The sequence below is a fragment of the Mercenaria mercenaria genome, chromosome 3 (genome assembly GCF_021730395.1).
Source record: "Mercenaria mercenaria strain notata chromosome 3, MADL_Memer_1, whole genome shotgun sequence".
In the NCBI taxonomy this organism is placed as follows: Eukaryota; Metazoa; Mollusca; class Bivalvia; order Venerida; family Veneridae; genus Mercenaria; species Mercenaria mercenaria.
In genome coordinates, this window is record NC_069363.1 from 55,528,805 (window position 1) to 55,544,650 (window position 15,846).

Below are 15,846 nucleotides of genomic sequence, written 5' to 3' on the forward strand. Positions count from 1 at the left end.
AATTCTGGAAAGTAAGCAAAAAAAACCTGTGTTAGAATGTTACGCTTATACATAAAGAGCGGCATATCTTAGTGGTATATTATTCGTATAATCAAATCATAGTATCGTTAAATGCAAGATTCAGTAATTCTTTTCATTAGCAATAATGTTGACTAACAGTGTGACCGCACGTGGAATGTACTGTTCCATATTGAGTATCAATGTATGTAAGGTAATTCGAAAAAAAACTGTTAACTGGGCTCCTGAACAGTATAACGACAACGAGCTCCTACGACTTCTACAAACAAACCAGTTTTATGATCATGGTGTCATTGTGAAGGTAAGGTGACGACCTTTCCACCAGTATATTACATTTGGCATTTGAAAACACATAATCGATAGTAAAATGGCAACAAAATCTGATAAGAACGAATCAAATGTCAGTTGGACAGATGTGCAAGAATCTTTCGTCATACTGACAAATGCTTGAATATCTAAGAAAGTAAATTGCAAAATACATGTCTACGTGGATCATTGTGACTGAACATAAGCTCCACCATTTCCATTTACAACATGTTTTTACATCCTAGACGCACTTTCATAGCATATCCTTTTCATAGCCGTAACGTACAAAAACGTATAAGCCTCTGGTGGCCCTTTCACGCTGCCGTAGTTTTAAAGCATGTGACCAGACAAAACTACTGGTGTGTCATAACCGTTTACTTTTTCACCAAATTTGAGCTGAATCTGGATGGATGGATGACCGTTTCTATTTCGTCTGACTTCCGTTTCCTCAGGTTAGATTTTAGACCCGGCCGTCTACATGGAGCTAGGAAAATCGATTCAAGCATTTATTTATTTTACTCAATAATTACTCGTACGCGGGAATCTTCAGTCCTATAAACACCATAAATAACCAGTAGAATATAAATGCCTTTAGAGTAGATCTACCTACTTAGTTTAAAGAACGTACCCGGGCCATATACGAAACTGGCCCTGCCATTTTGATACTCAGGTCTATTTTCATTGTAATAGAGCGACAAACAGTTTAGATACAGCATGGTCAATTGATTCACCGTCAGTTTCATGTTTCTGAAAGGGGTATATAGATCTTGCCCAATTAAGTTCTACAAATGAGTGAAATACTGGAAAGTAAACACAAAAACCCTGTGTTAGAATGCTACGCTTATACATTACATAAAGAGCGGCATATCTTAGTGGTATATTATCCGCATAATCAAGTCATAGTATTGTTAAATGCAAGATTCAGTAATTCTTTTCATTAGCAAAAATGTTGACTAACAGTCTGACTGCACGTGGAATGTACTGTTCCATATCGAGTATCAATGTATGTAAGGTAAGTCGAAAAAAAACTGTTAACTGGGCTCCTGAACAGTATAACGACAACGAGCTCCTACGACTTCTACAAACAAACCAGTTTTATGATCAGGGTGTCACTGTGAAGCTAAGGTGACGACCTTTCCACCAGTATATTACATTTGGCATTTGAAAACACATAATCGATAGAAAAATGGCAACAAAATCTGATAAGAACGAATCAAATGTCAGTTGGACAGATGAGCAAGAATCTTTAGTCATATTGACAAATGCTTGAATATCTAAGAAAGTAAATTGCAAAATACATGTCTACGTGGATCATTGTGACTGAACATAAGCTCCAGCATTTCCATTTACAACATGTTTTTACATCATAGACGCACTTTCATAGCATATCCTTTTCATAGCCGTAACGTACAAAAACGTATAAGCCTCTGGTGGCCCTTTCACGCTGCCGTAGTTTTAAAGCATGTGACCAGACAAAACTACTGGTGTGTCATAACCGTTTACTTTTTCACCAAATTTGAGCTGAATCTGGATGGATGGATGACCGTTTCTATTTCGTCTGACTTCCGTTACCTCAGGTTAGATTTTAGACCCGGCCGTCTACATGGAGCTAGGAAAATCGATTCAAGCATTTATTTATTTTACACAATAATTACTCGTACGCGGGAATCTTCAGTCCTATAAACACCATAAATAACCAGTTGAATATAAATGCCTTTAGAGTAGATCTACCTACTTAGTTTAAAGAACGTACCCGGGCCACATACGAAATTGGCCCTGCCACTTTAATACACAGGTCTATTTTCATGATAATAGAGCGACAAGCAGTTTAGTTACAGCATGGTCAAAATATACCGGGTGATTACTTTGAGCTTTCACAAAACGTATCCGTATAGGGCTCAACGTATATGAGGACCTCTCATGATATTAAAAACCTTAGTAATTCATGCTACTGTGACCTGAGACAGCTTTCACAAATCGCATCCGTATACGACTCAACCACATGAACGAAAATCGTATTACAAGCCTGTTTTAGTCCCGGTCTACAGTGCCTTATGTGTTTGTCTCTCCCGGTCATTAAAGGTAAGATTGTGATCTACTATTTGAGGGTTTACATTGCCGATTCGGTGCTTTGGTTAGGGCAGGGTGACTATATTAATTCGGTGTAAAATTATATAGATCTATTTACAGAGCAAATGTTTTCTATACGTTGCTTATGAAAACATATTGTACCAGGTGATAACATTGAGCTATCGTATATGAAAGATATATGGTACCGGGTGATTACTTTGAGCTTTCACAAAACTTATCCGTATAGGGCTCAACGCATGGACGAAACTCGTATTACAAGCCTGTTTAAATACCGGACTACAGTGGCTTATGTATTTTTTCCTCCCTGTCCTGGAAGGTATATCTTTGAAGGTAAGATTGTGATCTACAATTTGAGGGGTGACACTGCCGATTCGGTGCATTGGTTAGGGCAGGGTGACGGTATAAATTCAGAGTAAAATTATATATTTACAGAGAAAATGTTTTCTATACGTTGCATATGAAAAAATATATGGTACCGGGTGATTACTTTGAGCTTTCACAAAACTTATCCGTATAGTGCTCAACGTAAATGAGGACTTTACACGATATTAAAAGTCTTAGTAATTCATGCTACTGTGACCTAAGAAATATGTCACTAGTTCATATTTTTCAGCTTTCAGAAAGCGCATCCGTATACGACTCAACGCATGAACGAAAATCGCATTACAAGCCTGTTTTAATCCCAGGCTACAGTGACTTATTTGTTTTTCCCTCCCTGTCCTGGAAGGTTAGGGACCACCAATTGTTTTCCCATAGACCTACATTGTAACATTATGGCGTGTACGGCCTTCCATACATCGAAACATGTATATCTAATTACAAGTTTTTCAAGAACTATCTTAGTTCTACCAGAATATCGGACGAAAAACATATGAATAGTGATACTTTATTTAAGTAATTTTCGTGTGAATGAGATGACCCCCTGTTTACATTATTGACATGGCGGGAGAAATTCGTTTGATAAAACTTTTTTTCAATACACATAAAATGTAGCAAATTTTGTCAAAATGTATGATAAAATACTGTAAATGCAGTGAAAAAATATCAATTTTGAAAAAATAATCACTTCCTGGGTTTGTTTACATGACTGACCAATCAGAACGCACAGACGTAACCTTATTCCCAGGTATACACTTACCTCATTCCCAGTAAGTTCCCTGTACTTTTTTGAATTGGTAGTCTCTGACCTGGAAGGTATATCTTTGAAGGTAAGGTTGTGATCTACAATTTGAGGGGTTATATTGCCAATTCGGTGCATTGGTTAGGGTAGGGTGACGGTATGAATTCGGAGTAAAATTATATATTTACAGAGGAAATGTTTTCTATACGTTGCATATGAAAAAATATATGGTACCGGGTGATTACTTTGAGCTTTCACAAAACTTATCAGTATAGGGCTCAACGTAAATGAGGACCTCACACGATATTAAAAGCCTTAGTAATTCATGCTACTGTGACATATGATATACGTCACTTCTTCATTTTTTTCAGGTTTCACAAAACGCATCCGTATACGACTCAACGCATGAACGAAAATCGCTTTACAAGCCTGTTTAAATCCCGGGCTACAGTGACTTATGTGTTTTTCCTCCCTGTCCTGGAAGGTATATCTTTGAAGGTAAGATTGTGATCTACAATTTGAGGGGTATATTGCCAATTCGGTGCATTGGTTAGGGTAGGGTGACGGTATGAATTCGGAGTAAAATTATATATTTACAGAGGAAATGTTTTCTATACGTTGCATATGAAAAATATATGGTACCGGGTGATTACTTTGAGCTTTCACAAAACTTATCCGTATAGGGCTCAATGTAAATGAGGACCTCACACGATATTAAAAGACTTAGTAATTCATGCTACTGTGACCTAAGATATATATCACTAGTTCATTTTTTTCACCTTTCACAAAACGCATCCGTCTACGACTCAACGCATGAACGAAAATCGCATTACAAGCCTGTTTTAATCCCGGGCTACAGTGACTTATGTGTTTGTCCCGCCCTGTCATTGGATGACAAGTTTCTACAAAACCCGGTAAAGCCTGCTAGTTTCAATGTGTTCCCACGATTACCAGTATCAATAGACGCATGCAGTATTTAAACGGCATTACTTGAATTAAGTTGGTATAGCCTGTTAACTTTCCGCCCCACATACACATCCCTTATTAGATGTTGTGCGCATGAGATAAGATGTCTTGCGCTCGAGATAAGATGCCAAGCGCTCAAGATAAGATGTCGTGCGCATGAGAAAAGATGTCGAGCGGTCGATATAAGATGTCTTGCACTCTAGATAAGATGTCGTGCGTACGAGATAAGATGTCGAGCGCTCGAGATAAGATGTCGTGTGCTCGAGATAAGATGTCGTGCGCACGACATCTTTTATTTAAAAAATATTTGCATGTCCTAAACATACCACCGTACGAAGCTGCTTTCCTGCAAATTTTCTATTATTTTTAAAGTTATAGACCCTATCTGGTTCAAATTTCTGCTGATATATCCGTTTTGATTTATATATAGAGAGCTGTATAAAGTCTATTAAATGGAGGACAGTAACCTGCGAATAAATTAAATGACATCTAGAAGTACACTACGGCAAACATAAGCAGATTCCCATATTGAATACTGAAATTTGAAACATATGGCTTCAGGTAATTTATTTAATAACAAAAGAAGAATAGGTGAATATAAATACATTGATGTATATCTGAGCAGTGTCCTATGCAAAGTAAGGGAGGATTGTGATACATAACATAACAATGCTGTGAACATGTATTTGATTTGATCAGTATAACAACTTTGTTACAGATTTGTTGCTCCAGGCAAAATTACCCTGAATATTTAAATGAATCATATAAAATCTATTCGCATGATATATACAGTATTTCCTTACTTAAGTTTCAAGAGTTATATCTTGTATCAAACGTATTTATCGAAGTGCTGGAAAAAGTAGATTCTTCTCAACAGTTAAGGCCCTGCTCCGCGGCTATTCAAATTCTATTGTGTGTGTATGCAACCCATGATTTCAATAGGTAACAGTTAACGGCCACGTGCCACACTTTAGCACGCAAAACCACAGGTATTTTATATAGAATTTTATACAAACAGACTCTATTTTGACAGGCATCACTGTTCATAGTCAGGATTTTCATGCTTTTTCAGTGACAATTTAAGATTAAAAGGTAGGACTGGAGCAGGTCTTTAAGTACGGCTCCGTCAAGATGGTAGGAACATTTTACTGTCGACAGGCAACCCTGGTTCGATTCCAGACTCGTACATCTTTTTCCTTGATTTAGCATTTTTAATATAGTTTGGGACCAAAAGCCATGTTCTAATGTTGATGAAATGACCAAACTTCAAGTTCAAAGAATGGTCATTTCAAACCAAAATCCGAAGCTCAATCTCTTTAAGATCTTTTAAAATATCCAGTACCTTGTGGAACAAGATATTTTTGCGGACTTACGGTTCCTTGCTGAAACATTAATTACAGTTTAACTAGTCAACTGCAATTCATCTGCGCTTTGTTAGTGCAAATTTCAATGTCTTTAGCAGGCCCCATGTTCACAAAACGTTTTGAGTTTGGTAGAGAAACTTTATTTTTCATTTAAATCTAAATTGCATGTTTAACATTGTATGTTAATTTAATGACACTTTTCAAGTGACTAATCAGTATTGATGATCAGTTTCAGTTTGGAATTTAATCTTGAAGTTCTAGTAAAATTTGCTATCAAAACTTAGCTAAGGCTGAAAATGTTATGGGGACATGGGGTCAGGTCAGTAAATTATCTACTAATATAACCTTGAATACTGTAACACAAGTACTTCCCGACAGTTATATGTCAATTAAACTTAACATATTGTTGCAAAATGTTTTTATGCAAATGCAAGCAAAAATTTTTAATGCTAAGGCTATGCAGGAACATTACAATCAGAGATGAAACCTCTTTAGAAATAAAAAAACACGATGATTAAAAAAAAATACTTCCAATCTTTAGATTTATAGAGAAAGCAGCAAATAAACTAGAAAAATATAAGCAAATAAAAAAATATTCACAACACTTGAAACTGATGCTTTAGTGTATGTTAGTGATTATTAATGTACATTTACAAAACTTAATCAGCCTCGCGGCTGCGCCGCTCGTAACTAATTAAACTTTGTAAATACCCATTAATAAACACTAACCTATACTTAGAACAAGTATATTTTGTAAATCTAATAATTTGCAGATAGGACAATATATTACTGTCAAAATTTATGAACACCGTAATGAACACAGATATTGTAGCTGATGACTAGGTCTGTATATGAGCCGCGCCATGAGAAAATCAACATAGTGGCTTTGCGACCAGCATGGATCCAGACCAGCCTGCGCATCCGCGCAGTCTGGTCAGGATCTATGCTGTTCGCTTTCAAAGCCTATTGCAATGAGAGAAACCAATAGCGAACAGACAGCATGGATCCTGACCAGACTGCGCGGATGCGCAGGCTGGTCTGGGTCCATTCTGGTCGCAAAGCTACTATGTTGGTTTTCTCATGGCTAGGCTAAATTATCTTCAAACAAAAAAGCACTTTACAAAAATCCCAGCACTTGCATTGTAAACTACACTTTCAAATATCCTCCTCGTCCAGTTCATCAATACTTTCAATATCGCAGCCATTACACGCGCCTGACTGTTTCCCCAGGGGCATTAACTCTTGTGACGATGAATTAGGATCCAATTTTTTATGGTTCACAACAATCTCACAATTTTCAGCACAGACAGGAACTGGCTTGAACTCTTTATGCCAGGCTAGGAGGAAGTAGCCTAGTGCTATACCCAGTATGGTGACGACAAAAATCCACGCATTGTACGTCATTACAATGAGCATGAGGAGATAACTCACTAAGAACTCTGTCACGTATAAAACAGTCTGCAACAGGTGCTCTTTGCTTTTTATTGAGTGACTGGAATAGAAAACGAACCAGAATTAGGTTTTATATTTGCTCAGGGAGTTTGAACTTCTTTTTATATCAAACTAAAACATATTATGTCTGCCTTGAGACCAAGCAAGCCAGGATCGTATCTACAAAATACCACGCCAGATTTTCTGCATGTATTGTACAATAATCACCCAGAATAGATAATACCTTATTTCTGGAGAATGTTCAATGCTCAGATTACATACATGGAATTTTGTACAGAATTATATTTACTTACATTTTTCCTTTGTAGTGAACATGTAAATATTGTCTGAACCATTTTGTACCCTGGTAGCCTATCGCCAGAACAAACGTGCACAAACATGCTAGGAATATACCTGAAATAAATTGTACAACTTCTCATCATAAGTGTGTTTTATTTAACTATAATCAAAGGCGCTTGAGGCTCTATTAATAAATAAATATGCATTATCATACCCACCCAATTAATATACTATGAGATCTAACCTATATATTTTATTGATTTGGCTTCAAACACCTGTGCTGTAGTATTAATGAAAATAAAGTATTTGCCTTTTTTCTCACAACTGCTGCAAAGATTGTTTTTTGAGGTCAATGACAGTCCATGTATAAGGAGCTGTTTGCTGTTCTGGTCTCGAGTAACCCAACGTAACATATTGTTCTAAATAAACAAAAAATGTCATCTGAAAATAGCACATTACATTCGCCATCTTTTAAGAGTATCTTATAATGACACTTTTCTCCTCAACTTCATATTATGAACAATGAAATGCAGCTAGAATACATTTAGAATGATAGTTTGTGTCAGCTACAATGAATATGAATGAATGCCCAAAGTTACTTAATTGTCATTTAATGTTTGTTTGTTTGTATTGTTGAATTTAAGGTCACACCGATACAAGTTTAGGTCCGATAGCGACTTTCCAGCTTTTCAAGGTGGCGGAAGGCCCAATTAAGGCACCTCTCCAGAAGGGCAGACTACATTTATACTACATTGTCAGTATGTTTGCCTAATTTGAAATACGGTCACCTTTGGTCAAAACTAGGTCACAAAGTCTTACCATGGAAAAAAAACTTAAAAGTATTTCAGAAAACATATCCAGAAAACCTTGTCACAAAATTTGACTTAGTGTTTAAACCTAGATCATCTTGGATAAAAACTAGGTAACTAAGTCAAAACATAGTAAGTTTGTCAGACGCATTTTCTGCCTGATCTGGATGAAACTTTTTCTTCGATATCAAAATGAAATAGGATCATACTGATTAAAAACTAAATCATTTTGTTGAATCATTAAAAACTAATAATTACTCCTTAATGACATACAATATGACGGTCAGAAAGTTATTTTTATTTGATACTTTATTTATTTTCTTATTATTTTAACTTGATACTGCTGCTTCTTAATTTAATTTAATGTGAACTAGCTTAGTGTTACATGTGCATTTAATGTAGTCGCTTTTATGTGACGTAATTACTCAGTATATTGTACTAAATACTATATATTGCATTATACTGTTAATGTTTTATGTATGTATATCTTGGCCATCTGAAATATTGTTTTGTAAATGGTACTTGGTCAAAATATAGAAACACATTGTAAACCTACGGTGGCACAGAGGTGATATAGGTGTTTTTATACCAATACGTTCGCACGTAATAACTAATAACAAATACGTGCGCAAGTATTAGTATAAAAAAACATCACCGCACATAAAGGCCCGGTCACACCGCCCGAACTTTGTTGGAGCGTTCCTTCAACGGTAGGGAGAGGGGGCGGAATTTAGACAACGCTCGTCACCGCGCACAAAATGGGAAAAAAATCGAAACACGGGCGTTGCCTTAGAGGTGCACCGCTGAAGCCGGCGTTGCTTTAGCGTTGGTTTAACGGTAGCGAGTGGTAGCGAGCATTGGTTTAGCGGTGACGCGAGCGTTGATAGAGCGGCGTTCCGCGCATGCGTGCGTTGGCTCGGCGGGGTTTTAAAGTTGGTTTAGCGGCATACCGCTTTTGACTACGGAGCTGAACGGATCGCTTTGATAGAAGTTCTGATAGATTTTTTTTTATAGAAGTCGATAGTGAAGTTCGGTCCCGCTCCGACACCTCCATACCAACGCCAAACCAAAGTTCATCACCGCAATGGATCGCTGCTTCAACGCCCGACACCGTTCCAGCAATCCCATGTCCGCTCGTAAAATGCTTACAACTGCTCCACCAAAGTTTGTTCAACGTTTAATCACCGCCTGGGCAAAGCTGGCGAAGCAGCGGTGGTCCAGCGTTCAAGATTTCTGCGTTGGCCTAGCGGACCCAAGCGTCCACGAACTTGCGTCTAGCGGTGCCAAACTTGACTGGGCGTTGTTAGAGCGGTGGTGAACTTTGCCGGAGCGGAAAATTGCCCGCTCCTCACCGCTCGCAATATTTTGTGCAGCTCAAAACTTTCGGAGCGGTAGGAGGGACCATCAGCGGTGGCCGAGCGTATACGGCGTTGCCTTAACGGGGGCCAACTTCTGTTAAACGGTGGTGAACGGTAACGAGCGGTGATGAAATTTTTTCACCGCTCCAGGAACGCTCCAACAAAGTTCGGTCGGTGTGACCGGGCCTTAAAGTAGAGAAAACATCTGCACATGTATAACTTATTGCGTGCGCACGTATTAGTTTAAAAAATATATGCGTACGTATTGGTATGAAAAACATATGCGCACGTATATCTTATAACGTGAGCACGTAATAGCTATTACGTGCGCACGTATTACTTTATACGTTCGAAGATGTTTTTATACTAGTACTTGCGCACGTACTGATATGTGCGGTGATGTTTTTTTTATACTAGTACGTGTGCACGTATTAGTTATTACATGCGCACGTATTAATATCAAAAACGTCTATGTCACCTCTGTGCCACCGTATAAACCTATTAGAAATAAAATTTTGTATGGATCTTACTAGTACTCTATCTAGTTTCATAATACACACAGTTGTTGCACTTATTGAAACAGCGCGTTATGACATTTTTTCAAGGTCAAATTGTGAAGGTCATGTGAACGATTTAGCGCAATCTTGACCCTCTGGTTAAAAATAGCGCTGTTTGTGTAATCATATGTTTATTTTTATGTTTGCATTTTGTAAACCGTAAATGAACATTCTTTTTTAACACGTACAGTATAGTAAATTAAAACAACTACTGTGAAACAACAAAAGGCTGCGTTTGAATTATGTGTCTTGTTATTCTAAGCAGTTGTGGCATGGCTGGGTTTGAACCTATGACCTCCCTGGATTTAGCTGAAACATGTTATTTTGATGTTACAATCTGCAAGAATCACTTACTTCCTTTTGTATCTAAGATCCAGTTCTCAAATAGTACTGTTGCATTCAGCCCAGAATGGAAAAATACTTGGTGTCCCTGAAAATAACAACGGTCATGTTACAAACTCTTTTCTTACACTTTCATGCCATATATTTTCTTTTTATTTCTGGGTTTTTACCTTCCCTTTCTAATAACCAATAGATGATTTTCTTCATTTGACTACAATATGCTTTGGTTCTATGTAAATGTCTTAGAATATCACTTAAAATATTTACAATTGCAGAATCAGCTTTTAAACCTCAGAAAATATTCATTCATATTTCACTGGTTAATGTTTTGCTTTCTCATGGCCATCTTCATTATTTTGACACAGTAAAGAAGTTGGAATAATAAATGTCAGTTTAAAGTTTACATCCAGTTTTCACTTAAATAAGTTTTGACATGACATCATAAATTACATTGTCAAGACAGACGATGAAACATCTATCATTGTATGTTTTGTTGCTGTCATCTTTCGTTTTTTTATCTGCTCTATGTGCCTTTAGTAATATGTATGAACATTTCATTGAGAACATAGGGGAAAAAATGAAAATCTGCCTAGCCTAGCTAGCCCAGATTCTAGACACTTTTCCATAATGACAAACCTAACTAATTCGGTAAGTCCTAGTCTGTGTTCAGATCTCATGTTTTGTCCACAGGAGATAACTCCTGAGGCTGTTCAAATTTTGTATTTTTGCTGTTCAAATTTTGTATTTTTACGTCCCTTTCCTTCTCAAAAACATAGATAATAAGAGTTAAGAAAGATCGGTCTGAATATATTAGAAGAACAAATGGAAAACAGAGATTATCTAGTCGGTGGCCGGGCTAGGTAAGTCCGATTATTTTAGTTTTCCAGCCAAAAATTTCTTATCTGAACCAGTATGCCCTTACGGCTAGACATTTTAAACTATGTTTTACTTCATTTAGATTAACGAATAACGAATATTCGTTACATTATTCTTAGAGTAAATATAAAGAAATCTATAATCTTTCCCTTTAACCAAAGTTTGCCTTGTAGCATGAATATTTAACTAAAGATATTTTAATCAGATAGTTTAGTTTAAACATATTTTATTGCAAACGAATCAATATATGTTTATAATACAAATAAACACATGGATTTTTTAACAAAGATTAATGAAAGTTTGAAAAGCATGTTACGTAATGTATACATTGAAATCAGAAGCAAAAGGGTTGGGCCACAAGTTTTCCCAACATAAGCGACGGCCCTTCCCCAAGAGTAGGTTAAGGTAACAGATGGATCTAGAATTTAGTATAAACATATATTGTTATATGATGATGATACAAAAAATACAAAAAAATCAATGTCTAGTTTAATAAAGAAAGACAAAAAGCTGAAGAAAGAAAAAAAAATATTGAAGATTTTGAAATTTGATCACCCTCGATTTCTCGTGCCTCGTGTGCCCCCGCAGTTTACTATATTGTTTGAAATCAACGACTAAGTAGTACTTACAATTATGGTAAGGTACATAAAGATAGTAATGATTTATAATCAAAGTAGAATTTAGATACATTGTACTTTAATGAAAACATTTACTCTGATATTAAACATGATTTACTTACATGTTCACTGTGCGAATGATGGTCATGTATATGCTCGTTTCCCACGTGATACACGTGCTTATCCCCCATGTGATCAGTATGACCCTGATGATCCACGTGATTTTGATGGTCCACGTGATTATGATGGTCCATATGGTGTTCATGTGTATGTGCTGAATGATCCATGATTAAAGAAATATCAGGATTTTTAAAATGATATGATCCAGTTGGTTTCTGTTTCGTGTCACAGAACCACAGTTACTAACAGAGCTTGTATTTAATCACATTTAAAACACACTTTTATAACAGAACAAGAAATCCACGTCATCGATCGTAACTCGCGAAGATGTCGCTGAAACAAGAAATGAATGACAAGTATAAAAACGATATACTAATATGATGATTAGAAAAATTGGCTTAATCCAGACAACACAACTACGTATAATATGGGAAAATCATGTACATTATTTAGTATAAATCGATGGATTGACGAACCACAAACTTAAATGTAAAACAACCTTTACATGTGTACATGATTATATTACCTGTCAACGAGGAAAAAGACTTAAATCCTACATATTTTCCTCAAGCAAGATGTATGTAAATATCACATTAACAAGCCGGTAAAACTGTGTTCTTATCAGGAAGTTTGCCTTACTGTTTAGAACAATAATCACTATTGTACCTCTATAAATATCAACTATAAGCGAACGAGTGTTGTTTGGTAATAATAAGATCCTTTTGTTTTGCCTCTGGGCAGATGCACGTTAACTGGATATCATACTTTAATGATATATTGGCGTTAAATTTAGATGACAGTATAGTAATTAACCTTTATTTTCATATCAGTGGTCACAATAATAAGACACGAGGTCTAAATAGTAACAAGAAAATTTTATTAATACCTGTTCACCGTGTCAGGAAAAAAAACTGTCTATAAAGACCTCCTTTTTGAGCGTCAAAAAAGTGATCTTTATTTACAGGTGGTATTTAAAGTGAGGTTAAAATACACTGTAAATGTTTATATCTAATGAAAATGAAATTAGCGGTCTTTAGATCCAGGTAGATCGCGGGTACTCCTTAGCAGAAGTTTGACTGTATTTACTTTAGATAATAAGTTATCAAGGGATTTAGATAAAAAAAAGAAGACAGCTTTCCCATATGGAGGAAATAGAGCTTCATATTTCCGTATTTCAAACTGCTGGCTAACCGTCATGCAAAATGAGCCGCACCATGAGAAAATCAACATAGCGCATTTGCGACCAGCATGGATCCAGTCCCAGCCTGCGCATCCGCGCAGTCTGGTCAGGATTCGTGCTGTTCGCTAAAGGTGTCTGTAATTGCAATAGGTTTTGAAAGCGAACAGCATGGATCCTGACCAGACTGCGCGGACGCGCAGGCTGGTCTGGATCCATGCTGGTCGCAAATGCACTATGTTGGTTTTCTCATGGTGCGGCTCAAATATACTTTATGAGGCCCACATTAAGCTAGTAGATTCGGTGATTTGTGAGAACTAAGTCCGAGGATCGATATAATACATATAGACAGATAGACAGACAGGCAGATGGACACAATGAAAATATCTCCGAAATCGATGTTGGACGGACATTGTATCCGTGTTCTCTTCCAAAAGAAATCTGAGCTACATGTATATTCATGTATACTTAATTAAACTGTTTACTTTACCCTGTACGTAGTAATGATCCAGTTTAAAAGCACATGTGTTATCAATTTATCGTGGTAAGAAATAAAATCCTGGTGGTATTTTCTCTGTTATTGTTTGATTAATCTAGTACAAAGTCTTGCTATAATAAAACATAATAATATTGAAAATATTCCTTTCATAATTATAACGCGTAACTGCACAACAAGCTTATTGATTTTGTATTTAGATCATCAAAGATTAGCCTCTATACTACAAGCCTGGTGATCGATATGTCGTTCATTTTTGCACTTTTTCATAACTTCTGGTATATATAAAACTGCTAGAACTTCGAAACAATTTATTTAACTTTCCAAAATAATCATCTTTGCAACACAAGTGAAGGGACATAATAGCATACAATTTAAATAACTTCAGGAGTTATCTCCCATGGATTGAAAAAAAAAAACACCATTAGTTATCATTAGACAAAGTATAGCATTTCATGACCTTGAATAACTGCCTATTTAAATTGCACTATCATTTTGTAAGCTAAATCGCCAGTCCGAAACTCAGCTACAACTTTCATTTCAACGAATTTTACACAAATATAAGCATGATAAGAGGTCGGCGAGCTCAGTTGTCAGGTCTATACATTAAAAAGTCGGGCACTAACTCTAACCATAACACTCCATATCCCAGCTATACTGTTTAGACCATTCACAATGAAATGTTGCACAATCACAAATGTTAAGCATGATGAAGTATGTCCAGCACAATCTTCTTGACTTAGATCTATGCCTCCAGTGTTAATTCTGGGGAAGAGCACTGGCTATCCCTTATCCTGTAACTCATTGTTTCATCCATAACATTTAAATGATTCGAGTGATTCTAATGAAACTTTAAGCAAATGGTTTAGCGGAATGAGATGTGTCGCGTCAAGGAAATAGGCAACGGCAAATACTCATTCCCTAATCCTGAGTGACAGGTGTCCTTCCTTAGCCACTTTTGTCACGCTAATGCATTCTTTTTGTTTAATCTTGCATTTCCAAGTTTTCAAGTTTTTGTTATATTAACTTCTCAGTATGATATAATATACATAGATCACATTCATAATAAAGACACTGAATAGCACACAATTTATTCATTGTAAATGAATAATTATAAAAAGAACACGTGATCAATATGAGGAACAACTCTTATTCAATAAATTTTAGTTTATTATTTTGAGTACAAATATGTATGTGATAATGACATAATTTGCTTATATTTTTGGAGAAAAAATACATTATATACAAGATTGACTTTTCAGGTTGACTTTCATGAGAAAATGTGGCAATAAAGGTCCGAAATGAATATTTCTGTTGCAAAAGTCATCGACATGGTTCCTAGTTATTGCATCTGATATTATTTTATCATCACATAATTAAATACGTCTGTGGATAGACTGTATACACGGATGCAGTAATTCCACCCGTCAGAATATGAAATTTGCATGGTCACCATGGTGTTATACAAATACCGCGGGAAACATTCGCCAGCTGACAGGTTACATGCAAATAAATATGCAGGAAGGCCACAACTATACAATGGTGAATAACTGGACATTGACCATGTATTTGGTCTAAATTGGTACCCGTCTTTCTTTATACCTATCTCTTTTGCTATAACTTGAAGAGAAACCTCCTCTCACTGAAAAACATAGACAACACCGATAAATTCTGATTCTTGTTGTGACCAAAATTAAATTACACACAGAAATCTAACTTTTAGACAACCCTTGCATACCAATGAAGAACTTGACCATCTTATAAATTCTTGGGAATTTGATAAGCTCCATTTTTGTTGCATTATATATTTATGCACTGAATGGAGCTATCAGTAAAACAAATGAACCAAATTGTTAATCAGGATGTCAGTTACTATATAAGTAAGAACTCACTCTTCC

At 36.2% G+C, this 15,846-nt stretch overlaps 1 protein-coding gene across 5 annotated transcripts; it reads right to left on the bottom strand.

Moving 5' to 3' along the window:
- Positions 1–5,982: 5,982 nt before the first annotated feature.
- Positions 5,983–14,837, bottom strand: LOC123524678 (high affinity copper uptake protein 1-like). 5 transcript variants are annotated; one of them, XM_053538620.1, is made up of 5 exons: positions 14,581–14,837; positions 12,278–12,608; positions 10,675–10,750; positions 7,611–7,710; positions 5,983–7,357 (listed from the first exon to the last, which is right to left on the bottom strand). In XM_053538620.1, the coding sequence occupies exons 2-5, from the start codon at positions 12,440–12,442 to the stop codon at positions 7,021–7,023; spliced, it is 678 nt and encodes a 225-aa protein (XP_053394595.1). In that variant the 5' UTR covers positions 12,443–12,608; positions 14,581–14,837; the 3' UTR covers positions 5,983–7,020. The 5 variants fall into 5 exon arrangements, with proteins under 5 accessions (XP_053394595.1, XP_053394596.1, XP_045158973.1 ...); XM_053538621.1 differs by having other exon boundaries at positions 14,575–14,837; XM_045303038.2 differs by lacking the exon at positions 14,581–14,837 and adding an exon at positions 13,943–14,517.
- Positions 14,838–15,846: the final 1,009 nt, after the last annotated feature.

Excerpts from the sequence above, each read along its gene's own strand:
- LOC123524678 (XM_053538620.1), bottom strand. The coding sequence starts at position 12,442 with ATGGATCATTCAGCACATACACATGAACACCATATGGACCATCATAAT. Across the intron at positions 10,751-12,277 it reads ATCATTCGCACAGTGAACAT|GGACACCAAGTATTTTTCCA; the intron begins GTAAGTAAATCA and ends TGTTATTTTCAG. Across the intron at positions 7,358-7,610 it reads GTTCACTACAAAGGAAAAAT|TCACTCAATAAAAAGCAAAG; the intron begins GTAAGTAAATAT and ends TTTCTATTCCAG.